The sequence below is a fragment of the Silurus aristotelis genome (assembly GCF_946808225.1).
Source record: "Silurus aristotelis genome assembly, chromosome: 1".
In the NCBI taxonomy this organism is placed as follows: Eukaryota; Metazoa; Chordata; class Actinopteri; order Siluriformes; family Siluridae; genus Silurus; species Silurus aristotelis.
The window spans coordinates 32,614,293-32,641,834 of NC_139574.1; the positions used below are offsets into that span (position 1 = coordinate 32,614,293).

A 27,542-nucleotide genomic window follows, 5' to 3' on the forward strand; every position below is an offset into this window, starting at 1 on the left:
GTTATTTCTTAAAACCTTAAGCATCAAATAAAACTAAAAATAGTGAGAAGTAATGTCATTTTTCACATTAAGAAAAACGTGTCAAAATATTTTCTAACATTTTGAAAATGCCTATGGCTCTACATAAAAAAATTTTTTTTTTGAAAGTTTGTTCATCGATTCATTACAATAGTGGTATTTTTTCATTCTAAAGATATTCTGAAGTATTTAACACGCACCTTGATCTTGGGTAGGCCAGTGCTGTTGAGCGAGCCGCTCGATGACGAGTTGGAGACGATGCCTGAGCTTAGGTCGCTGCCGAAAGAGAGCGAAGAGCCGAGGGCAGATGAGGAGGACGAGCCGAGGGAACCCTGGTGTCCCTGTGCCTCGCGCTGCTGCTTTCGGCCCAGCGGTGGAGGCTGCAGCTTGAACTTAAAGGGGGTGTGATGGGCGTCGTCAGCCGGTGCCAGTGGATACGAGTGGGTGAGGACGGACGGACGCTCGGCGGTACTCTGCAGAGGCTTCTCGAGTCGCTGCGGCTGAGGCACGACCACGTTGGGGTAGTGAAAGAGGGCCCGAGGGCTCAGGTGGTAGTTGTAGACGCTCTGCGTATGCGCCTGCAGGTAGCGCTGCATGTCCTCAGCGCTGAATGAGAATATGGAGCCTGGCATTGGTGACAACGTGGGCGAGGGCGTGTAGGGCAGGTGTGTGCCCGCCGTCACGGGCAGGGCGGGGGAGAGTGGCGGTGGCGCCAAAAGGCCTGAGCCGGCAGAAGCGAAGGGCGAGAGCGGCTCCGGGTGAGCGCGATGGCCCCTGTGGCCCACGTGATTACCGTACATCCGGTAGAGGGCTTCGTGGGTGAGGCGAGGCGGCACAGCACTCCTAAAGCCTCTTTCAGGCACCCGCTCTTCGACCGCGCCCACGCTGAGGCTGCCCTCGTCGATCTCGGAGTTGGCTGAGGTGCCGTCACTGCAGTCAGACACGGAGCCTCGAGCCAGGCGCCGCGCCATGCTGCTGAAAGAACCCGGGCTTCTCAGCTCCTCGCTGCTGGGGGAGAGGACCTCGGACGGCGTGGAGGGGGGGAAACGGAAATGAGACACTGCACCTGTGGGCACGGGTGGAGCGCTCTGAGGAACGCCTACGCCTACACACACACCACACAGGGAGATAGAGAGGAAACAATCAAAGAGAGTTTTTAAAAAATATATAAGAAAAGAAACAACAAACAAAAGATGGTACGAGTTAAGGAAAAAAAAAGACATCGGGTTCTGTGTGAGTTATGTACAGAGAGTACAGTGAGTGGGCAGTTCGTCTGCATGCGTGTTTGCACGTGTGTGTCATTTTGTTTGTGTAGGAGTTTAAAAGACAGCATGTAGGCAGTGTGAGTGTGTGCATGCGTCTGTGTGTGTGTGTGTGTGTGTATACCTGCAGACCCCATGTCTATGAAGGGGTAGTTGACGAGGACCAACTTGTTGAAGTTGAACTTGTAGGTGAAGCGCTTGCCTTTAGTTTTGTGCAAGATCCGTTTGTTGTAGTAATACCTGCAGGACACACAACACAAACGCACAATTATATCATATAATTCTCCTCTCTCTCTTTCTTTCTCTTTATCTATCTCTCTCACTCTCTCTCTCTATCTCTCTCTCTCCAGTTCCCTGTACATGAACCCTTTTCCTCCTCCAGTTCTTTAAATAACCCCAATCTTTTCTTGTTGCACCATCTATTTATATGAACCTAAATGTGTGCCCCATTTAGGAGTATGAGTATTAAGTGTGCTTGTGTGCACGCGCGCGCGTGTGTGTGTGTGTGTGTGTGTGTGCACGCAGGTTCCATCTTTTAATCTTACACTTAACAACCTACTCATTTGTCTGAATGGTAGGTTTAAGGGGAGATGCTGACACGGGCGATTTTCGAATGCTCATAGGATGCCGCTGAACTGTGCGTTCGACTGTGTGTGTGTGTGTGTGTGTGTAGATCATAAAAGATCAAACATACATACACACACACACACACACACACACACACACACATATATATATATGATCTCTTATGTCCACACAATTAAGGAAATATGTAAGAGTTTGACACTGTGGGTCAAAAAAATGGTTGGGGGAAAGCAAATGGTCTGTTCCATTGAGGATAGAGTGTGTGTGTGTGTGTGTGTGTGTGTGTGTGTGTGTAAAGATGTATTGCTCTCTAATAATACAGGAATGTATAGGTAGACTGTATGTGTGTGTTTAGAGGATACACACCAGGTTATGGCGAGACAGACAGATTCAGACTTGCATGAGTGTGTAAGTGTGTGTGTGTGTGAGAGAGAGAGAGAGAGAGAGAGAGAGAGAGAGAGAGAGAGAGAGAGAGAGAGAGAGAGAGAAAAAGAGAGAGAATCATGGTTATTAGGAGTCGTGAATGTTCAGACAGGCTCTTTCGAGGTTCAGACAAAAACAGATCGGTGGGCCAGAAGATGGAGGGAGAGTGTGAGAGCGAGTGTTAGACCCACACAGAGTGGGTGTTAACACATGTCCATATGTACCTGTTTTTCTTACAAACACAATTAATGAGACTGTTTCAAGAAAGAAAGAGAATAAAAAAAAAAATTTAACTGTGTAAACAAAGGACACGACGATCATCATTATCATCGTCTCTACACGGAAGATTAGTTTGAGAGAATCGTTCCTCCAGACAAACGTATACGAACGGTATGCACTCTACTTTGTGTGTTACATTCTACACAGCACACACAAGTGAGAAGAAGGATGTAGGAGAAGTAGAACAGGACAGATGGCCGGAGTGACTGGGTGCGATTTCCCTATTTAAAGATCAGTGCATTCGGACTGTGAGAGACGCGAACTGATCCAGTCAACTGTCACAGCCCTGATAAACAAACAAGCAAATCAATAATCAACATTCCTGACCATTTGGGAAGGGAGCTGTGGAGTAAGACACACCTGGAAAAACATCATATACACACACATACTCAAGCAGACACACACACACACACACACACACACACACACACACACACACACACAGAACAGGTACGCACATACAAACACTCAAATGCATATAAACATACAAACACTAATTTTACAGACATATGTACAAACACTCATTCAAGCATATGCACACACACACACACACACACACACACACACACACGCATATAAACACACATACAGACACTGGCACCAACACACAAAAACTCCTACAAGCGCACCAACACACAAAAACTTCTACAAGCGTATACCTACACACACACACACACACACACACACACACACACACACACACACACACACACAAAAATATATACCTATTATATACACACACACACACGCACTCATACAAGCAGATACACACAGACACTCACATACACATACTCATACATGCAGACAGACACACAAATACTCATACAAGCATATCCACACACACACACACACTACATGCAGTTATATATGTAGACACAGACATATACAGACACTGATAAATGCAAACACTTATATACACACACACACACACACACACACACACACACACACACACACACACACACACACACACACACACACACACACACACACACACACACACACACACACACACACACACACACACACACACACACACACACACACACACACCATTTGACTGGAGGTTAAAAGAGAAATATAGTCTCTGTGGATGGCTTTGGGAGTGATTACCCACATGCAGGACTCTACTCTCCTTTTACATCCTGTGCACAAAGGAAGGGCTCTGACACACAAAGCATCATTCCAATTTTTGGAAATAAAGAAAGTTTCTACAAATTAATTTTAGTGACTTGGTTTCACCTGCACACTAACCTTACTCCGTCCCACACACAAAAAATACATGTCTAAATAGTCATGAAACTATATTAAACTACACCAGTGTGGAAGTTTTGGTGTGAATGATAACTGTCTCTTGCTTCTTGAATGTTCTGGAACTCAAAATTTTGTATTCTATACCACCACAGTGATCACTGAAGTCCCCCTAGTGCTGTGTGCTCTGCACCCTGCTGTTCATACTTCTAAATCTTGACTGTGCAGCAACGCACAGCTCCAACCAAATCATCGATTCCGCCGATGACACGACTGTGGTGGGTCTGGCAAGAGTCAGCATACAGAGAAGTGGTGCAGAGGGAAAAGGGCCTCTATGAAGCCAACAACCAGTCTCTAAATCAGATCCAACTAAAGAGATGATTGTTGTATTCTGGAGGACACGGAGCAACCACTCTCTGCTAAACATTAATGGATCCTCTGTGAAGATTCACCTGGTGGAGAACCTTACTCGGTCCCCCCACACCAGTCTCTTGAGAATTCTAAAAAAAGGTCACGCTCCCAACACCCTGTCTCACCACATTCTACAAAAGCACTATAAAGAGCATCCCGAGCGGCTGCATAATTGCCTGGATTGGGAATTGCTCAATCTCAAATTGCAAGACCCTACAGTGCATAGTGATTATGGGCATTATGGGTGATCATACGCACCCTTACACTTGGGTGTTCACCTTTCTGCCATCTGGAAAACAGGTACCAAAGCATTCAGGAACCTTAATCCAGACTGTGAAACAGTTTCTTCCCACAAGCTATTCGACAAAACCAATACAAAATTACCAGACCACGTTGTTTTATGGAGAACCTTGGTCCTGGTGGAACGTTGGTTCATTTCACAGTGTACTTTACTGTATATGGCGGAAAATGGCAATAGTCGCTAATTTCTTCCTCCAACACTTCAGACGTGACCCCTTAGTTTTAGATCACATTGTGATCTTTTATAGTAATCCTGCCCCAGCTATAACAATATACTAAAAGATCCGACGGCCCTCAGAGTTTCTTTTGTACACTGATCTCCACCTACACACACAAGGGGTGTAAGAAAATATCGATACACTTGAGTATCGGGATATTTCGTTTGGCGATAATGTACTGATTCTCAAAGACGCACTATTAATATTCATGTCAGTTAGTGCGTTTTGAGTTTATATCCCGTCAGATAGATAGCAGTCTTCTTATCTTTAAAGCTAAACAGTAGAGGAAGTACAAGCATAAAGGCACGTCGCTAAAGTTAGCGCTAATATCCACCTGTTTCCTGGGGGGGCGCTGCCGTAAAAACGATTACGGGTTTAAGTAATTATTAAAACGATTAAGTAATTATTTCGCCTTGCTTACAGTATCGCGACCCCTGTATCGTGATCCGTATCGTTTTTGCCGGATCCTTCCCGATACACTGCCCTAACACACACATCCCTTTTACACCATATATTAATTATTAGGAGAAGAATTACACAACAGTACACACGTTAATACTAGTGGAGCTCGTTTACTGAAACCCATCGCAGTCGGGTCCCGATGCATCCACTGACTCTATTGTGAGCAGATAAACATCGTGCTGAGTGTGCGCGCGCGCGTGTGTAAGTGCGTTTCCGCGTGTCAGAGTGTGCCACGAGTGTGTACTGTGTGCGTCTCTCTTCAACCCACTAGCATAAGAAAGAAGCCATTCTGTCTTTGACAATAAGATGTATATAAGTCTGCCCCAAGCTCTCTCTCTCTCTCTCTCTTCACCCCATACACACACGCGCACGAACTTGAACAGTCGTCACCGTCCATTTGACAAAAGGATCTGTTGTAGTCCAAATCCTCTGACTCACTCTCTCCACACACACACACACACACACACACACACACACACACACACACACACACACACACACACACACACACACACACACACACACACACACACACACAATCAACATCAATCAAATGCAGAGACTTGAAGTAGGTCACTTCAGATCTTACACCTGTGGAACAGGACACAGTGCAGTGAAAGTAATTATCTGTAGACACCACGGCATCGCAGGTATGCGCACACAATCGGCAACTCGTGCCAAGTGTGTAAAAAGCTTGAGCGATGCACACGGACCCCATTGTGTCCTGGTGGTGGGAGGACGCAGGGACGGGAGCAGGGTGCAGGGAGAAGGAGGAGGAGGAGGTTCCTCCACCCTGCTTTAAAGGGGAAACTGCGTGTGTCCTGACCTGCTGTGGAACAACAACACTGGGACAATGCTGTTGTTACCGAGTGGGAATTTCCACACGCGCACGTCAGGAAAGAGACAGGCGCCGGTTCGGAGAACACGCCGCGGAGTGCCACGATGACACAATCGCAACAGATTCCCAACTGGCAAAATACAGTGATGAGCTGAAAATACCGAAATATATCAGTGGTGGGCGGTGCAAAAGGTGCCTGTTGATTCTGACAAATATATATTTCTTTTTTAAAAGGGAAGAGGAAAAAAAAAATAAAAAAACACGACACAAATATTGCCAAGGCTGTTAGGCAAACTTGAACCATATAACGCGCTAGTCTTTTCACAATCAATACTATTACCGGAATACTTTCTGTGAGAACGCTTTGGTCGCACTTACTTTCTTCAAACTTACAGTTTTAGGGGGTTACACGCCGTCACACTGAATATCCTCTTTAACATAATCTATACAATTCTAACGTATATACGATTCTAACGCTCTCTGTGTTGTCGTCTAATTATGCCGGTGCCGCCCATGATTCCGATTTCTAAATGGCACAGATTTCTCCTGTGGCCACACAAATTAATTACATTAAACTGCATTCAAAGTAGAATCCCAAAGCAATTCCCCAAGACATTATAATGCTTTTCTTTTCTTTCGTTTTTTTTTTTAAACACTGCACGTTTTACTGTTTAAGTGGAGGAAAACGGGTGCGTTTTGTAGCCTGTTATGTTGAATGCAGGATGTATATTGTCTGTACAAGTCGTCTTTTTATTTAAGTAGCAAGCGAATATGACTGTACAGAAATGCCTCACACTTCGCTTTGTTTCAAAACGTGCCACTCAAGTTGAATAAACCATTTAGAAAAGTTACCTAAATACTCTAAACTCTTTAAGCATCCCAGTAACCTCGCAATAAAGGCATTTGATAGTTCATTTCTTTATATAAATAGGTAGTCCCCTACTTACGATGGAGATACGTTACGACGACCCCATCGTAAGTCAGAAATATTGAAGATGGTACTATGACTGACAGTCTTTCCTGCTTCATGATGATCATTTTTATTTTCTGCTCTAAACTGAAGGGTTTCATCAGTTTACTTGGGCACTTGGAAGACATGCTTTTATCACTTAAATTGCTGTTTGCAGCAGAAAAAAAAAAAAAAAAAAAAAAACACACTGAGACAACTTTACTCCGTGTACCACTAGCGAGAGTGGGGCATCTCACAGGGCGAGAGATACGCTCATCCCAGCTGCCGTCCAACATATCGGACATCCTACGCTGCAGCCTGTTATATTTTTACAATTTCGTTGCTATCGCTTTATCGCTATACAATGGAACCTCGGAGCTCGCGGTCTCAGCGCTCGCGGCCTCGCATGCTCGCGACTTTCATTCCGACCGGCGACTCTCATTCAGATCGGCTTGTGAGCAACCGCGAGCTGCTCAAAACGCTAGTTTTAACATTTCTAATCAAGGTTTATCTCATTAAAATGATCTAATAATTAAGTGTTATGGAGTGAAATACTGTTATTTACTCCTTTAAATCGATTTCGTATAGTGTTCTTTGGGTTTTTCACTGGGTTGGAAGGGGCGTATCAAAAGGTTGCGAAAATTCGGAACTCAAGACCGGTCTTGATCCCTAACCCTCGCGAGCTCAGAGGTTCCACTGTAGTCACCGTAAGATCGGAAAATCGTAAGTCGAACAACTGTAACTCGGGGACCGTGTGTGTGTGTGTGTGTGCGTGTGTGTGTGTGTGTGTATTATATATATATATATAATTATATATATATATATATATATATATATATATATATATATATATATATATATATATATATATATATATATATATACTGTAAAAGATGTAAATAATGTAAAAGATTGTGTAATTGATGGATTATTTTGTATAATTATAACTACATATATTTTGGTAGTGGTTAAGGTATTGAACTTAGGATTCAAAGGTCGTGAGTTCAAATCTCCGCCACACCAAGTTATTACTCCTGGGCCCCCGAGTGAGGCCCTTAACTGCGTAGCTGCTTGGTTGTATGAATTAGATAAGTGAAATTTGTTAAAGTTTGCTGAAATAATTTGAACAATTAATCAGAACATACGTTTAGAAAATTCAATACTAAATGTAACACACACACACACAAAGTTCTATCCTTCCTTCCAGCCCTCTTTTTCCTCCATTCTTTTTTCTGTCCTTCCTTACTGTCCTTTCTTTCTTTTTTCTGTCCTTCCTCATTTGCTTCTTTCTTTTCTTCCTGTCCTCCTTTCTGTGTTTCCTTCCTTTCTTCCTTCCTTCCAACCACCTTTTTTAATTTTATTCTTTTTTCTGTCCTTCCTTGTTTCCTTCCTTCCTTCCTTCCTTCCATCCATACGTGTGGCGTTGATCATGAACGATTGTTGATACCATCATCCAACTTGAGCCAAAAGCACAAGCTATGGTAGCAACCTTTTCATAGTGTTTTATCAAAGCCACCTGATCTTCCAACCATTAAGCAGGACACTCAGTAGAACCAGCACCAGCAGCAATTTACTTTATAGTCATGGGGCAAATATTTATTAAGTCACAACCTCTAACCTCTCTAAAAGAAGACTGTGAAAAACACCTACGCAAACACCATGAGCCAGGACGCTGAAACTATGGCTACCGAACGTCAGATAATATTTTTAAACACGTTGACGATTTTTTTAATTTTACAACAATTTGTATATTTGTAAGTTTTTGATATTTTTTTGTTCTAATATTATTAACAAATCTGAAAAGGGGGTGAAAGCGGAGGACATATCTGTATATTCAAATATACCCAAATGAACTACAGTGTGCGTTATTTCCTAGAAAATATTTTTCACACAGTTACAGTTCCAAAATCCACCACTGCGCTCGGTCGCTCCTGTCTCAGCCGTGCCTGCGCTCTCAGTAAGAGGAAGGTGTGGACAGTGACTGACAGGTGTGGCACACACACACACACACACACACACACACACACACACCATGGTGTTTACATTTCACATTATATTTATTCGCAGGGCAGATACTGTTATCTCCATGTTGACAGCGTTCTGCTGTCTGTGACGTTTACTTCAAACACTGATGAGTCAGCTGGAACAAACCGTCCCAGTGCCACAACGACAGGAGTTTTGCTGCATGGATCGGTTTAAGACATATAAACCCCGGGTCCCACGAGTGCTCGCATGATGGATATTGCATCATTACCCAGGATATTGCAATCACTAGTGTTTTAGGAGTTTGGAGGGGCCGCCTCATATGACTTCATGAGGTTAAGTGCCGATTTTATGAAAATAGTAGCAGTGTGAAGGATCCGCTGAAAGGGGATTCTCAGCCACTCACAAAAATAGTAAACACGACTGAGTGTTATGTCTCTTGCACTTGCTCGTGTGAACAGATAGAGAAGTGTAAACACATCCGGCTGCCACGTGGTCCTGCCTAATTAGAAAACCAGTGCACTTATTATTACTACCGCAGGTAGTGGTCCATGTGTTGGAGATGCGTTCCGATAACCTTATTGTAACTTAAAAAATATCGTAAGTCAAGACCTACCTGAAAATACACTAATTTGTTAACAATCGAATTTTATTTAGTAAAACAGCAATTTACACAATCTTAATGTATAATGTATAACCTTCACAGTCCAGAGAAGAGAGCTAAAATCGCTATCATCGTTATAAGATCGAAAAATCGTAAGTCGATCTTTCATAGCTCGGGGACTACCTGTACATGAAATATAAAAGAACACCAGAGTGTCCAAGCTCTCTAAGTCACTTTGGGTGAAATCTTGTTATGCAAATCAGCTTGTCGTGGCTGATCGCAAGCGAGTTTTACCTGAGAGCTCGACTGAGCTTGTCGTAGTTCATCTGAGGCTTGCACTTGCGTGCCCCCCACAGCCTGGCCACCTCGTCGGGGTCTTTGATGACGAACTCGCCGTAGTCGCCCTGCCAGGCGATGACGTCGTGGTACTCCTCCTTCCTGAGCAGCTCCAAGATGAAGTGCCACAGCTGGATCTGCCTGGAGCCCGGGCTCGACTCGGGCTTGTACGCCCATTCCGGAAAGGCGAATCCTGAAAGCACAGAAACAATCCCATTTACATTTATGACATTTCGGTCGACGGCTTTTTTTTCTCAAAGCAAATTACAATTCTTTAATTTATACATCTAAGCAGGTGAGGGTTCAGGTTCTCGCTCAAGGGCCAAGAAGTGGCCGGTTGATTGTGCTGGGCTTTGAACTCCCAACCTTCAAAACAGACATCCAACGTCAACTTGCAGCTATGTCTCCATCTCGGCGCTGTCTCTATAACTGCTATAACGTACATGTCTTGCAGACAAGACAGAAAGTTGTTTGTGACTGAATTCCTTGCTAAATCACTGTGGTATTAGAAGATAAAAATGACTTTAGCACATCAGCACGATCCGGAAACAAAGCATCCTAAATACTCAAGCAAGTTGATCACAATTAAAATAACCATTTATGCTTTCAGGACTATTTAAATAATCTCTAGACACAGTAGGGAAAAGGCGACCACACAGTGAACCAAAGGCGAAGGAGCAGATCCTTCGCACCTGAGGCAATTCTTCCGGGCGAACGCTCGCATGTACCTACATGCGTTGCACAGACAAAAACCAGGATTCCGGAGATCCTCCTCGCTTTGTTCTCTTTGTCAAGTATTCCAGAGAAGACTCTTTAATAATCCAGCAATGAGTGTTTTTTTTTTTCCCCGACTCAATGAGGAACTCTAAATAGGTTAGACTGAATTTTCTTGTCTGGGTGGACATACAAGCTAAATAAATAAATATTAATAATAATAATAATAATAATAATAACCAAAAAAAGGGCCTAGGCATCAACTTTCAGTCTCACCATGACCATACGTCTCTGTCTGGCACTGGGTTACATCACCGTGTTGTGCCGTCCTCACAAAGTTTGCATAACAGTTATTGCACGCAGACGGTGATTTGCATGCATGAAACAACCATTTTAAACAAACAAGACAAAATTTGCTTAAATGTTTGAGAAACGCTGGGGCTATGACAGCAAACCAGAAGCAAGGCTCCTCGAATCAGTCTTACTGCAACCTCTCAATTTATTTTTGGGCAGGAAACAAAAACACCTCGGGACGTGTTGTGTAGGAAAAATATGAATCGAGTGGGCGGGGTTAATGAGTAAAGGGGCGGAACTCCCACTCTGACATCGCCCCTTTTTACCTATAAACAGCACAACCCAGGAAGCGTTTTACTCCTCTTACACCACAGCAGACAAATTGTATGCGTTTATTAAAAGAATCTTAAGTCATCCTTTTTTTTTATCGTTTACAGTTACGCTTAACGTCGCAGAACGTCTGCAAAACAAGTTTGTTCCTGTTATTAGTGTAAACAGTCACACGCATCTCTTTTCTTGTTTTGCTCGACAAACTTAACAGGAACAACAAAAAATAGGCAGCTCATCAAGTTACCAAGTTCCGCCACCTCTCCTGAAACTGGTCCCCGCGTGGGACAACCAAAAGATCCGGCTTTATCTCGGACCGTTACAAGGCGTTGATGCTGGAGACTCCTTCGAAAAAAACAAAACAAAACAAACAAAAAAAAAAACAGACTATCTACACGTTGCGTAAAATGCGCTCGTTGTTTGAGCTTCCGTTTAAGCCTCTTTACTCTGGAACTACGGAAACAATAACTTTGCGGTGCATTAATATAAACCTGTTACAAACATAACCACGCCTTCTGACCAATCGGAGAGAAGAATTTACGTCCCATGTATTACATTCAATCCATGGATTCATTTTAATATTCAATCCAAGGCGAGAATATGAAAAAGCTCTGTGATTGCCCCTTTAAGAGGTCAAACGTGCCATGCTCCATAGATTCTGACAGACACAGATCTGGTTTCATGTCTCACACACTCTCTCTCAGTCACACACACACACACGCACGCACGCACAAACACCCACACGTGAAAACGATCTCCACTAAGAAGTCTGAGCCAAAGTCAATGTCTGTCAAACTCCCCAATGAACAATGAAGAACAGACTCGCACAAGCGCACACAGCCTTCTGGCAATGAAGGATACACTTACAGATGTGTTAGTTTCACTAACACACACACACACACACACAGGATACACAATTTGTTGAACTAATAGTGCTAAAAAATGTAGTGGAGGCGTGATGTCTGATCCTGTGATTCTCTATGGGCGCACACACACACACACACACACACACACACACACACACACACACACGCCCTGCTACTTGTGCAAAAGCATCCGAGACTGAGCTCAGCCTCAAGGACGAAACCTCTTTGAGCGAACAGTGTGTGTCAATAAGTGTGTGTGTGTGCATATTATTGATCATATTACAAGCTGCACACAGTGAGCCCTACATTGCTGGTGTGTTAAAATGTAAAAACGCACACACATGCGCGTAGTCTCTCGTACACCAATGGCATCACCATAAAAAAAAAAAAAAAACACTCTGGCGTACGCATGCGAGAATGTGTTTCTATAACCAGTGTTTAATATTTGTACTAAACAAACACACAAAACCTTTCGCGAGCCTTGGTTCTGTTCCTGAAGGGCTCCTGCTGGATTCCCACAGCAATCGCTTGTGATTGAATCACAACTTAACCTCAGTGTAGCTCTAAACATCCAACTCTCAAAGAGAAGAAAAAAAAAAGCTTCAACCTTAAATAGACACCTGACCTTCAGACCAAAATGTGGTTCTACCATAAAAAAACAAACAAACAAACACACACACACACTTGTCTGTAGTGAAACATGACAATTTCCCTCCACTGGAACTAAACACCATTCCAGCACCACAATGCTCCATTAAAATATGGTTGAAATGGAAGAACATCAAGGTTCCTGCACAGAACCCCGACCTCCTCAACCTCACTGAACGTCTTTGGGATGCCGACTGAACCCTAAAAACCACATTGCGTCATGAGATCAGCCCCTGATGTCACTAGTGAGGCTCATCCCCGCAGCCACACCCCAAAATCTAGTGGAGCCACTTCACAAGAAAGAGGAGCTTATTTTAACTGCAAAACTGCAACACACGAGTCGTTTCTTAGACGATAAAAAAAATATTAAAACACTCAATATACACGCAATGTTTTTGGTGCCCGATGTGGTGTATTTTCATTAGGTCTTTATTTTAAGTAAAATAAGCATAAGGCCCTGTTATACTGAGCTTCAAGCTATCTAACAGACAAACGTTAGCTTTCAGCGTTTACCACATGACTAAATGACAAACTCCTGATCATGATTGAACAATTTCATTCAATACGCCCTCATTTACATTAATTTATCCTGAGTGGTGTCACCGTGGCTCCAGAGCCTGGAGGAAAAGAAAATGACCGAAAAGGTGAAGGAACATACACGCAGTCCATTGTTGGGAAAACACCTGGATGCAAATTCACACTGAGTAATTTGGCCACTTAGGCTACTTGCATTAGATACTTGTGAAAAGTAGAAACCAGGAGAACCCACAGGAAGCCTACAGAGATATGAAGAGAACGTGTACAGGCAGTGCATGTTCACAGCAACATTCCTCTGAAGTGAAGCTTTGATTTGGAGATTTATCCAGTATTGGCTCATACACTTCAGGGTTCGAGAAAAAGGCTGTTTTTAGGCGAATTATATACGCTGTATAGACAAACGTTTGGGGACACCTCATCATAAGATTCGTATGTGCTTTTTGAACGTCAACCCTGTGAATATATGGAAGCGCACAATTGTATAGGAAGCCTCTAAAATGTTCCCTTTACTTGAACTAGGGGAAACAAACTTGTTCCAGCATGACAATCCAGCTTCATGAACATGTGGTTTACATGGGTCGGAGTAGCAGATCTTGAGTGGCCTGCCATAGAAATTTGATCTCAACCTTCCGAACACCTTTGGGATGAATTGGAACGCTGACTGCACCCCAGGTCTCCATCATCTCTCCTACATCAGTACCTGACTTTACTAACACCCTTGTAGCTGAATGAACAAAATCTCCATAAACACACTCCAACATCTAATGGAACATCTTCCCAGAAGAGTGGAGGTGAAGATTACAGCAAATTTGGACCAACGGTAAAATTGGATAGTCAAAAAGCACATACCAATCTTACGGTCAGGTGTCTACAAACAGCGTAGAGTGTGTGTGTGTGTGTGTGTGTGTGTGTGTGTGTGTGTGTGTGTATGCATGAGAGACACTTTAATACTCTAGCAGAGAGTTATGTTGTGAGTGTGAGAGCGTATGACCTCATCCCCCCTCCCTACTTAACCTCTATGACCTCCAGCCCTTCTCTGTGTCTCTCTGTCTCTCGTTCTCACCCCCACCACCAACCCCCCCAAGGGGGAGACACAGGATCCTTACCACAGAGGAGGACAGATCAACGCTCTCTCTCTGTCTCACACACACACACACACACACACACACACACACACACACACACACACCTCATCAATAATTCAAAGAGCCGCCTTTGCTCGGGAGTATCTGAGAGGGGGGGGGGGGGGGGTTTGAGTGTGTGTGTGATAATCTCTGCCCTGGGACATTAGTGAGTGTGTGTTGGTGTCTGACCAGAAAAACACACTAGAAGTTATACTTTAATAATACTAATAAAAAAGTCGAGTAATAGGAGAGAAGTGAACGAGTGATGGAAGGAGACGAGATAGAATAGGAAACGAGAAGCCTGTGAAAGGGGGCCTGAAGAGGGAAACGGAGGGGTAAAAAAAAAGGGGGGGGGTGAAGGGAAACAACAGAGGAGGGGTGAAAGAGAGGGATGAGATCATAGCTCGTCTCCTAGTCTGTTGTCATCCAGGTCAAATTGCTCCTTTCTTTCTCCCTCCCTCTTCTGATGCCTCATCCAAGTATGTAAATCAAAGAATGCTGGCTGTCCGATAGGCAACATTTTGTTTATTTTTTACACGCAGAATGTATTTTAGGAATCCTGTGCGCTTGAGCACACGGCAGCATTGTTATGCGAGGAAGCATACCTGTGTGTGTGTGTGTGTGTGTGTGTGTGTGTGAGAGTAAAAAACAGTCATTAACGCTGAAAGCAACTCTTTGCCGAAATTCCAGGCCTCTGTGTGTGTGTGTGTGTGCGCATGTGCACGCACAGGGGGCGACGGGGGCATCGGAAGCCTAACTCTTAACAGCTCTGTGTAAAGACTAATATTATCACAGAGTGAACTCTGTACACTGAGTGTGAAAGTGTGTGTTCTGTTAACTACGAATACAATGGTTTTTCCTAATGAACTTTTCTCGAATTTAGATTTTTGTAGAATTTAAATCATGTTTACATTGCTGAATTTTTAGAGCACTTTCGAGTATAAACAAATTCTTCCCAATATCGACACGTGACACGAAAAATATCATTAACTACAGAGGTTAACGTCATCGCGACAAACTCTGATGCTGGCTTGTCGAAGCCGGTTTGAGGAAAGGAAGGACAAAAGAAAGTAAATTTGAAAGCAAAAAATAAAAGATGAAAAAGAGAAAGAAAGAAAGAAAGAAAGAAAGAAAGAAAGAAAGAAAGAAAGAAAGAAAGAAAGAATATAAGACAGATTGCCTTTATATTTTTAATCAACTACACACAGACAGACAAATATAGACAAGGCAGAGACAGAAACACAGACAGATAGACAGATAGACAGATAGACAGACACAGAGAGACAGTCAGATATAAAGAAAGACGGGCAGACAGACAGAGATACAGGCAGAGAGACAAAGAACGGCCGAGAGACAGGCCGAGAGACAGATATAGACAAAGATAGGCAGAGAGACATTCCGAGAGACAGGTCGAGAGACAGGTATAGACAAAAACAAGCCAAGAGACAGATATAAACAAAGACAAGCTGAGAGACAGGTATAGACAAAGACAGGTCGAGAGAGAAGTTGAGAGACAGGCCAATAGGCAGTTATTAACAAAAGACAAGCCAAGAGACAGGCAGAGAGACAGATATAGACAAAGACAGGTCAAAAGACTAAGTCTAAGAAGAGTAATAAGAAATTTAACAGTACATCAGCTTGTCAAATCAACGTCATGAATAAAAGCATCTACATCTACACTTGTCTAAAGTCTACACCACCACATCACACACACACACACACACACACACACACACACACACACACACACACACACACACACACACACACACACACCCTGTGAACAGGAAGTTACATGCAACCGATGAGCTGAAGTTATTTCCATGAGAAAGCAATATTACTTCCAAATAAATAAATAAATAAATAAATATACAAATAAATAATCTGTAATATTAACAGTGATAAAGTTTTAGCTTCCGGCGTCTGTGCACAATTACAAATTCTGTAATTAACATTAAATAGCTTGTTAAACGCTAAATTATCAAAAGCATTGGCACCTCCGTTGTGCTGAGTCCCGAGTTCCAAATTTACATTTATTCAAATAATAAACAGAATCAACCAAATAAAAATAATTATAATTCAATGTTCAAACCAGTTTATTTACTTTCTTGTTTATAAATAACAGCGTATATTAAACAAGATGAAAAGAACGTTTTCCAGTATTGGGATACAACAATCTAGGCCCATCATTGTAAACCACTACCCACCCCCCACCCCCCCCCACCCCCAACTCTGTAGTACTCTGGCCATGAGGGTCATGTGACTTCGGCGAGGGGGTAGGAGATGTGAGGAAAAGAAAAATCAGAACCTTTCAGTGACCACAGTCGAACCACAGGCACATTAAAGATTCATCAGGGAGAGAAAGAGAGAGTAAAGGAGTAAAATGAGTAGAGGGAAGACAGGGTGCAAAGAAAGAGAATAGCACAAAGAAGTAAAAAAAAAAAAAAAAAAAAAAAAGGAAAGGAAAAAAAGGGAGAGCTGAGGAGATTCGGTGCACTGTTGCGCTCACTGATGACACGCCGATGTTCTGCCTTTTTCTTCTGTAGTGAACACTTGTACAAAAGGGAAAAAAAAAGCTAAAATAAAAAAAAAATAAAAAAAGCACAGAATGTACCCTTAACCTTAGAGAGTGAACAAAGTCAATGAATGTATAAGAGAGACCAAGAGAGAGAAAGAAAGAGAGGGATAGCAGAAAAGAGAGATAAGAGATCGTGAGTGAAGACAGTGAGAGAGAGAGAGAGAGAGAGAGAGAGAGAGAGAGAGAGAGAGAGAGAGAGAGAGAGAGAGAGAGAGACACAAAGGGGAGCCAGAGGGAGAGATGGCCTTGGAGATCCAAAAATAAACTCGCACACAGGGGTTATTGTTTGACAGTAGAGAGAGAGAAAGAGAGAGAGAGAGGCAGAAAGAAAGAGAGGACAGGTGGAGGTGGACAGGTGGAGGTGGACGACAGAGGTGAAGGATTTGCTTTTACACCTCCATAACTTTATCACGCTCTACACTTCTTTGGGTAATGCTTCTGCGCCACTGCACAGATTCTTCACACCGAGGACAAGGAGCTAGAAATACATTTCTGTACATACTCTCAATGCATCCAAACAAAACACACACACACACACACACACACACACACACACACACACACACGTGCTTCTGTCTTCTCTCGAGTGTTGGTGCAGTTGCGGAGGTGAAGAATATTATTCCACCGAGTCGAGGCAGTCCCTCGGCTCGAGGTGTATTTGTGTTCAGCTCAAGCACTCCTCTTTTATCTGCATTAGCACTCTGTAACATCCATCCATCCCATCTATCTGTCTATTCAATCTAGTATCCATCCATCTATATCTTTCCCTCTGCACAACGTCCTCGGTCTTTAGCAAGACATGTCTCTCCTGTCGCAGTTTCTCATTTAATCTTTCTCTTTGTCTCTGGATGGAGGTATGAGCTGGCAGCCAGGTGAGAATTTCGTGTCTCTCTGCTCTAAAAAAAAAAAACAACAACAGTCTTTTGCACTACAGCACACCTTCCATCGAGTGTGTGATCACCTCCTACTTCTCCTACTGGCCCTTCTGAACTACTTACTATAGTCATTAATTTTAAATGTATTTACACCTTCATAGATAGAAAATATTTGCATGTGTGTGTGTGTGTGAGTGTATGTGTGTATCCGACCGCAACATCGTACGGGTCATTAATCCCGAGTACAAAATCCAACCAGTCAGGTTTCTCCACCTGGCCCGTCTTATACTCTGTAACTGCATGACCTGCTGTAAAGTGTGTGTGTGTGTGTGTGTGTGTGTGTGTGTGTGTTGAGGTGTTTCCTGGAATGTGTCACACTGTAGTGTTGCAGGAAGTTAGCAAGCCTCCTGCACCACCACAACAACTCTGTTTCCTGTGTGTGTGTGTGTGTGTGACGGTCTGAGGAAGCGCATGTGACTCGCAGCATCTGTACTAAAATGTTTGTCACGTTTCCTTCAACTCCCAAGTCTCAGAACTCGCTTTCACTTTAGGTAGCGTGAACGCCGAAACACGCACGATGTTACAAAAGGCAATCCAGAAAAACAACTAACAGACCGTGTGTGTGTGTGTGTGTGTGTGTGTGTGTGTGTGCGCATGTGCGTGCATGTGCAGTGTGTGTACATGTGCCAGCGCTGACTCAGTGCGTGAGCGTGTTTGTAATTCAGCCTTCACAACGCAAAAATTTCTCTCTCGCTCTATTCCCTTGCTTTCTCTCTCTTCTCTCTCTCGCTCTCTCTCTCCCTCTCTCTCTTGGACACCGTCTCATAGCAACCAGACACTTCAGGCCTAAAAATAAACTCCCAGAAATGAACAGAACAAAAAAATAAAACATAAACGACAATTAATCCTTTCAGCCTGAGAGCCAGGCCTCAAATAGAGCAGGTAGGAGCGAGAGAAGATGCGGAGAGAGAGAGAGAGAGAGAGAGAGAGAGAGAGAGGGAGAGGGAGAGAGGAACTGCAAGCAACAGGTATTTGTGAGCTCAGGTCTATGCACATAGTTCAATGTATGTAAAAACTAGATTTCTCCACAAACACACAGTAAGAAACAGACATATTTCTCATAATTAATTGTGATCAATCGCTTTTCTGCGTTCTTACACACTGCACTTCTATAACATCCTCAAATGTTGCGCAACAGATGTTCAACGATAAAGAGTTACGTTTTTTTGAATGACGAATTGTTGCATTCCAGATGTGCCGTGTAATTGCCAACGAATTCGAGACATAATATTTTTGGCATATCGCTCCCACCCTGAAACACACACACCTGCTAGTGTGTATTTTTGTGTCTACTGCAGGTAGGCAGTAACTCCCCTGCTCCAAAATCCCCATGACATCACCCCGAGTGACTGAGGCCTCTGTTCCCCACAGCAGGTACACCCGAACCACACACAACTTAAATTGGGAGAGACGGTACACTTCAGACACTTCTAAACTGGCATATATAAAGTAGACACTCATATAAACACCGGACAAATTAATAGGAACATCTGTACAAGTGCTCCCTGATGTTCACATTAAATATCAAAATGAGTTTCCATTATTGAACTGTTCATAAGGTAAAGACGTGTTCCATTTTTGAGCCTGTTTCCACCCTAAGTTTCCTCCTTATATCATCAGGGAGTTTTCCCACCTGAGGCTGCATTGGGACAAGGTTCACTGTTTAAAATGGTATGCACATGAAATAAAATGTGTTAGTTCTACAGCTTTGCTGATTAGAGGAAAACATGCAGACTGGTTTAAGCTTGCAGGGGGCCTACGGTAACTCGATTAACTGCTGTTTGGAGTGGCGCTGGGCAGATAAGCATCTCACAATGCAGGCGTCAAACCGATTCGAATGACGAGGGTCAGTGACTGGACATGAGGCAGAACGACTATGATAGCGAAAGTCATAAAGAAATACAGGTATAGAGGGATACAGACAGGTACAGATATGTACAGCCGTGTATAGAGAGGTATAGGGGTAAAGAGAGGTATATAGAATTACAGGGTACAGAGAGGTATAGGGGTATAGAGAGGTAGAGAGGTAGAGAGAGTTAGAGGGGTATAGAGGGGTATATAGAGTTACAGGGTACAGAGAGGTATAGAGAGTTAGAGGGGTACAGAAAGTTATGAAGAGTTAGAGGGGTATAGAGGGGTAGAAGGATACAGAGAGGTATACAGGTACAGAAAGCTATAGAGAGGTAGACAGTTTGGGAGTGAATAAGTGAGTGTGTGAGAGTGAATAAGTGGGTGGGTGAGTAAATAAGTGAGTGAGTGAATAAGTGAGTTAGTAAATAAGTGAGTGAATGCACCTTTACTGGATGAGGACACAGAGTAAAGACAGAGCCTTCTCTCCAAGCAGCCATTTTATTGACATTTTGCTTGAGATCAAAAGAACCAAATATTTCAAATAAAATAGTCCTGACTTAAAAAAAAAAAGAAGGAAAAAAAAAAAAAAAAAAAAAAAACCAGACACACGATTTCAAAGAGAATTTCTTTTTATCACCTTTGAGCAGCAATCTGTGGAAAAATCTTGTTTCCTTCTCATTTTTATGACCACTCTTTTTGCTATGTCCCCCCCCCCCCCAACACAAACACACACGACTTTTTAAAACATGTTTTTGTCACCTCCGTCGCTGTTGTGTACAGCGGCCTGACTTGCGTCTGTGTGACGTGTGACTGTCCAAAAATACCCGCGCCTCCGTTATCTCCATCTCCCCATTCCTCACCCCTCCTTCCTTCACCTCCATCAACTCCCCTCTCGCTCGCTCTCCTTCTTTTCCTGTCATTATTTTACCACCCTAATTTTAGAGAAGGGGAAAAACGCTGCTTGCGGCTGCGAACCACGCCAATGAGTACATGCGAAGCAGGAAAGTCAAAAGTCAAACGAGTGAGAGAAAGTGATTGTGGTCTGCATCGCCCAGGGCAGGACATTACCCGGTGTGTGTCGACTGATAAACATGAGCTGATCTGTAACCCCATGCAGTGACACAGCCTGTTACCCTTCTCTATCTCTCAGGCTTCTCTCTCTCACTCTCACACACATCTGCCTACCATATTCACCAGCCTCTGCTCTTCCGAGGCAACTGTGTGTGTGTGTGTGTGTGTGTGTGTGTGTGTGTGTGTGTGTGTGTGTGTGTGAGAGAGAGAAATAGAGCTGGTAAAATGCATCTTTTAAAGCTGCTTAAGTCCTGCTGAACTTTCTTACATAACCCTCACCTCACTCACACCATGGGGTGCTGGGGGATTACAACACTGATATCAGTGGTGTGTGCGTGTCTGACCATCAGCCTGGTGGAACTCCAACCTATCCGATCAGCTCTCAAGGTACACTCGAGTAGTAAAGTCAGGTTCTGGTGTAGGTGAGGTGATTGAGACCTGGGGTTCAGTAAGTGTTCCAATTTATCCCAAAGGTGTTCAATAGGGTTGAGGTCAGAGCTCTATAGCAGGCTACTTATGATCTTCGAATCCCACCCGTGTAAACTACAGAGATCAATTTAAACACAGGGATACTTTCATGCTGGAACAGGTTTGGGTCTCCTAGTTTAAGTGATGGGAAATGTAATGTTACTACATCCACAGACATCCTTTACAATTGTGTGCCTTCAACAAACAACAGTATCTCACAAAAGTGAGTACACCCCTAACATTTCAGCAACCATTTTATTATATCTTCTCACTATATTTTAGAGTCGTCAATGTGCAGCTTGTATAGATTGTACTGTCCTCTAAAAATAACTGAACATACTGCCATAATTGTCTAAATAACTGGCAACAAAAGTGAATACACCCTAAGTGAACATGTCAAAACTGTGTCCAAAGTGTCAATATTTTGTGTGAGCACTACTGTGATCCAGCACCTGGGCACCAATCCTCCTGGGCATGAAATTTACCAGAGCTGCACAGGTTGTTGCTGGGATCCTCTTCCATGCCTCCATTATGACATCACGGAGCTGCTGGATGTTAGACACATAGCGCTTCTCCACCTTCTGTTTGAGAATGCACCACAGGTTCTCAACAGGGTTCAGGTCTGAAGACATACTTGGCTACTCAATCACAATTACCTTCAGCTTCCTCAGCAACGTAGATGAGTTTTTGGTGTCGTTTTCACGTTGGAAAGCTGCCGTTAGTCACAGTTTCTGAGAGGAGGGCGTCATGTTCTGTTTCAGAATGTCACAGTACAGTTGAAAATCCAATGTTTCCCTCAATGAACCGCAGCTCCCCCGTACCAGTAGCACTCATGCATCCCCAGACCATGATGATACCACCACCATGCTGGACTGTAGGCAAAAGACAATTTTCTTGGTTCTCCTCACCAGGGCGTCACTACCGTCTGAGCCAAACAAGTTTATCTTATTCTCATCGGACCACAGGACATGGTTTCAGTAATTCATGCTCTTGGACAGATTGTTTTCAGTAAGCTGTTTGCATGTTTTCTTGTGAGACAGCTTCAGAAGAGGCTTCGTTCTCAACTTCTTTGATGGAGCCTTGCGAGGTCTGTTCCGAGTGGGACCCGTCTTGGAAAACCTCTGCATTACCCTGGCCACTGTACTGTAACTCAGGGTGTTACTGTTTTTCTTATCGCATAGGCCATGTTTGTGTAGAATTCTAATTCTCAAATCCTCAAATGTGCCATGTTGAACATCCAGTAGTCAGTATGAGAGAATTGTACTCAAAGCACCAAATGTTATCTTTGAACTTTAAAAGTATTGTCCTAGTACTTTTGGTAGATAGTGTCAAATCGGTTTATATTACTAATATTAATGATAATTTGAAGGTCCAACACTTAAGCGTGCGGAGATCAGATTTCCGTGTTTTGTAAAAGGAGTTTCATAAAATGTTCTGTTAAGAACCTTCTTTTAAATAGTTATTTGTTTTTCAATTTTTAGTGTGAAAAAAAAAAAAAAAAAAAAAAAAGGTTTCCGCAATTGCCACCGCCAGCAAGCAGCTCCTGACTCTCCTGCTTTATTTGTTACATTCAACTGAGAAATTAGAAATTTGGCCCTGTATTCGGTCACTGAAACACTAGGATTGTCTGAACCCTTTTTTAGCGTCTAGATAAAAGCAAACAAACGTACATCTTGGGGGAACCAAAAACACATTTGGCATAAAAACTTTATGATACAAAAAAAAAAAAAAAACCCTCAGCGCTCAGGCGTCAACTCTGAGGGAGCGCTCGTCTTCCTCAACTAGAGCAAATAAATTCAACTGCATTATGCAAGACGCAGATGATGTAACTACACTCACAAAATCACCAAACACACACACACACACACACACGCCATAGCAACCAGCATGCCCGGCTACAAAATGAAAACAGACATTAAAACCAATGCAGTTACAGTTACCCTCCAAATCTCTTCCAACACACACACACACACACACACACACACACACACACACACACACACACACACACACACGTGTTTCTGCTCCCGATGTGTGTCTAAACCCAGTGGTGGTAGCCTACTTGGATTGAGAAAAAGTACGCCTGCACATTAGGAACGCATTAAGAGCTCAAAGACTTTCCTGGGACTTTTCATATTATTTGAAGTTTTGTGCATGTGTGTGTGTGTGTGTGTGTGTGTGTGTGTGTGTGTGTGTGTGTGTGTGTTCGTTAAGAGCGGTGCGCTTTTAAAAACAAAGGCTTTCATATACCTGGGTTCTCTCTCAAAGCAGAGATATCTGATAAGCTGTTAACCAATAACCTATGGTATGAACACACACACACACACACACACACACACACACACACTCAGAGAGATTGATCTGAGTGAACTTTCGAACACACTTGCATGTGGCTGGTGAACATGATTACTTAACATGGTGAAGAGGGAACAGTGCTTAATGCACATGTGAATATACACACACACACACACACACACACACAAAGCCGAGATAATAAAAATCTCAAACCACAGACACGCAAGCACATGCCATGCATTCACAAAGAGATACAGAGAAAGCCTAGACAGTACAATGAAGAACTGCAGAACAGGCCAGGGATTTCCCTCCACTAAACTACTCCTGTCCGACTGGACGGATAGATGAACGGGAGAACAGACAAACAGACAAATATACCTATTCTAAAGCTGCTTTAACGTAAGTCAAAGTGAAAATCAACATTTACGACATTTCATGTAGTTCTAATAACAACAACAACAACAACAACAACAAAAGGTGCTCAAAAGCAGTAACACTTCAGTACATGCTCTTATTGAAGTCAAATCCACAAAATCCACAATGGTTTGTGGACATTCCATTCCACATTTGTTGCTCATCTGGGTCCAGATCTACTCACTATTCTGGATCAGAACCCATATACACCATATGTTCATGGCTTTGTGTAAGGGGGCATTGTCATGCTGGAACAGGTTTGGGAAAAATTTCATGCTGCCTCATCCGAAGACGTCCTAAGCAGTTGTGTGCCTCGTGGAAGAACCACGTACGGCTGGAGTAGACGGGTGTCCCAATACTTTTAGCCATACCGTGTGTGTGTGTGTGTGTGCACGCGAACGCAGTGGGAACAGTAACTACCTTGTTGCGGTGTCTGAGAACGGTATCTCTTTACTTTATTGGGGACAACGTCTTACTGAAAGGAAGAACGAGAAAAAGAACAAAACAACAATATTTTAAAACACACACACACACACACACACAGCTGAGAAGCTAAAATACACCGTCACGCCACCGTGCCGCTCCACTTCCCCACCATTTCTCCTACTAGCCTCTTACTCTCACACACACACACACACACACACACACACACACACACACCCCCCCCCCCCACTCTGGGTGCTACACAATTCACTCAATCAGCACTGCACAGATAAGCTGCCCGCATCCACTTGACTTGTTTGAACCGGGATTATCCACCTGGTAATCGCTGTTTCAGGAACAAACCAAAATTTCCCTTTCTGAAAATATCAATGAAGGGAATATACGGTGAAATCTACGTGCACGTGTAAACACGCATGGAGAGATACGTAAAACTACATAAATTCACGGCGACCGGTTCATCAGACCTCGTTCATTCGGCGACCGCTTTATCCTGCTCAGGACTGTGGTGTGTCCTGGAAAGACGCCCTGGTTGACGCCACAGGTCACTATGCTTCTACTGGGTGTGGAGGAGATTCGTGTGCTCTCTCCCTCACATACATACGTTCCCATTAGGGGCAAAAGATGAAACCACCACACAAACACAGGGAGAAGACCAGCGAAATTTCCACTGTACAAAGTAAAAGCACATACATTATATAGATAAAAGTATTAGGACACCTGGTATGTGGTTCTTCCTCACACTGTTGGAGGCTTGTATAGACTGTATAGCACAGGGTAACATAAAATTTTGCCTTCACTTAAACCAAGAGACCCAAACCTGTTCCAGCATGACCCTGTGCACAAAGCCAGCTCCATGTGGATTACATGGTTTGGAGTGAAAGAACTTGGTGGCGAGAGCTCTGCCCTCAACCCTATAGGGATGAACTCAAATGATGACTGTACCCCGGGTCTCCATCATCAGTACCTTAATTTCCTAATGTGGCTGAAGGAGCACAAATCTCCACAGGCAGGCTCCATAATTTAGTGGAACATCTTCCCAGAACATAGCATTCTTATGATCAGCAGGAATTTAGGAGTCAAGCAAACGCTGTGTGTCTGATAGACAATGGTTCGGATGCATAATGAAGACCAAGAAAAAACTTTTTTTTCCACCTTTTCTGAGAAACCACCTAAAAGATGATGTATCGTGATGAAACAGTGAAAATAAAAAAATAAATAAAAAAAGGACTTCCGAAAATTAAATAAAAGAATGAAAGCAGGAAACAGGAGACCAGAAGCAGAAACGGTCTGAACTACCAAACATTAAAATGGACCAAAAATGAAAATGTATATGGTAATGGTAGAAGTTGAAGTGAGTGCTGAGACGCAGGGGTCGGTGTAGTTAACGAAGCTATAACTGAAGCGTCAGTCAGCCTGGTGTGGGCCTCAAATCAGTCTTGACTCGGTTATAAGCCTAAATCCCCTCAAACAACAATCACTCTTGTGTAGGCAAGTCCGGAGCTACCTCATGTGGTCCCCGTGTGTGTGTGTGTGCACTACATAAAACTGCCTAACTGTGTCTGTGACTATAAATTGTCCAGTTAAAACACACACACACACACACACACACACACACACACACACACACACACACGCGTATGTGCAACATGCCGTTTTTATTTTGACTGCCATATCCTTGACCCGAGACATTGACCCGCGTTATGAAAAAATCCCCCATTAGCATGGCATGTTGTATAATACAGATTTGCACTGTCACATACATGACCCACGACAGACACACAGACAAGCACACACACCGAACATTTGGATGTTTGGTCTTATACGATAAAACGCCCTTGAAGAGTGTGGAAGCTCCCAGCGGCAAATAAACATTAACATTTAATGCTTTGCTTTACTCTAAATACAGCAGCCCCCCCCATCCATTATTCAGCACCGTGTACATTTGCGGGGGGTCTCGGAGTGCCTCGCGTCTCGTACGTCTGCTTTTATCCACGCGAGAGGTCAAATACTCCTGAACACATGCGACCCGGGAGTGCGAGATGATGATTCGGTGCTGATCATTGGTCCGCTCTCAAACACGTCGTGCTTCAATCGGTTTGAAGACATTCTTGAGAAATAAACAAATAAATGAGCTGGGGTGGGTGTGTGTGTGTGAGACAGAAGGGGAGATGTCGCTCGTGTATTCAAGCATGGGGTCGGTGACGGATCACTAGATAATGTGCGCAAAAAGAAACGGTGTGTGTGCGCGCGCGTGCTCGGGGTTAAAGAGGTGAGGGCAGAATCGATGTTTAAAAGGTTTTGCTCCACAGGGACTCCCATCAACGCGTGCACGAACACACACACTTAGTCTTTTGGGCGGTAGGACTGAATCGGCGAATTTGTGTGTGAAACACTTCTGTGGGAGAAACAATCGTGGGGGGCGTGTCCACGGCAGTGTCGGTGATGTAATCCAGTTAATGACAGACGATGCACCCGTTCGGGTTTCCTGTTACATCATTACATCTCTCGCTATAACTTTGTTAATATTACTCTTTATAAGACCACAGCTATATGACCAAAGGTTTGTGGACACCTGAGCGTACTGTTTGTGCTTTTTGAACGTTCCATTCCACATTTACTCCCTGTTTTCTCTTAGAATAACCTCCACTCTTCTGGGAAGGTGTTCCACTAGATGTTGAAGTGTGCTTGAGGAGATTTGTGTGCTGATCATTTACTGATTTAGGGTGAGGAGGCCTGGGACTTTCAAATTCATCCCAAAAGGTGTTAATCTCTATAGCAGGCCAATCAAGATCTCCCACATCTAACGCATGTAAATGATGTGTTCCTGGAGCTGGCTTTGTGCACAGGGACATGCTCATGCTGGAACAGGTATAAGTCTCCTAGCTCAACTGAAGAAAAAAAACCTCATGCTACCACACCCAAAGACATCCTATTTAATTGTCTCCAACCGTGTGGTAACATTTTAAAGAAAATCCACATATGGCTGGAAAAATCAAGGGTCCCAAAACCTTTGGCCGTATATGTATTTTAGAGACATGATGACTAAAAAAAAAAAGT

The 27,542-nt window shown here is 43.3% G+C and overlaps 2 protein-coding genes across 3 annotated transcripts in view; both read right to left on the reverse strand.

Moving 5' to 3' along the window:
• Positions 1-27,542, reverse strand: part of cicb (capicua transcriptional repressor b) — a 347,812-nt gene that overhangs the window by 149,006 nt on the left and 171,264 nt on the right. The window lies entirely within an intron of this gene.
• erfl3 (Ets2 repressor factor like 3) overlaps positions 1-27,542 on the reverse strand; it is a 43,034-nt gene that overhangs the window by 4,269 nt on the left and 11,223 nt on the right. The window contains exons 2-4 of the mRNA XM_083537119.1: positions 9,878-10,112; positions 1,405-1,520; positions 219-1,123 (exon numbers count right to left, since the gene is read on the reverse strand). Coding sequence (XP_083393245.1) covers positions 219-1,123; positions 1,405-1,520; positions 9,878-10,112 — 1,256 coding nt within the window. The remainder of the gene's footprint in view (positions 1-218; positions 1,124-1,404; positions 1,521-9,877; positions 10,113-27,542) is intronic.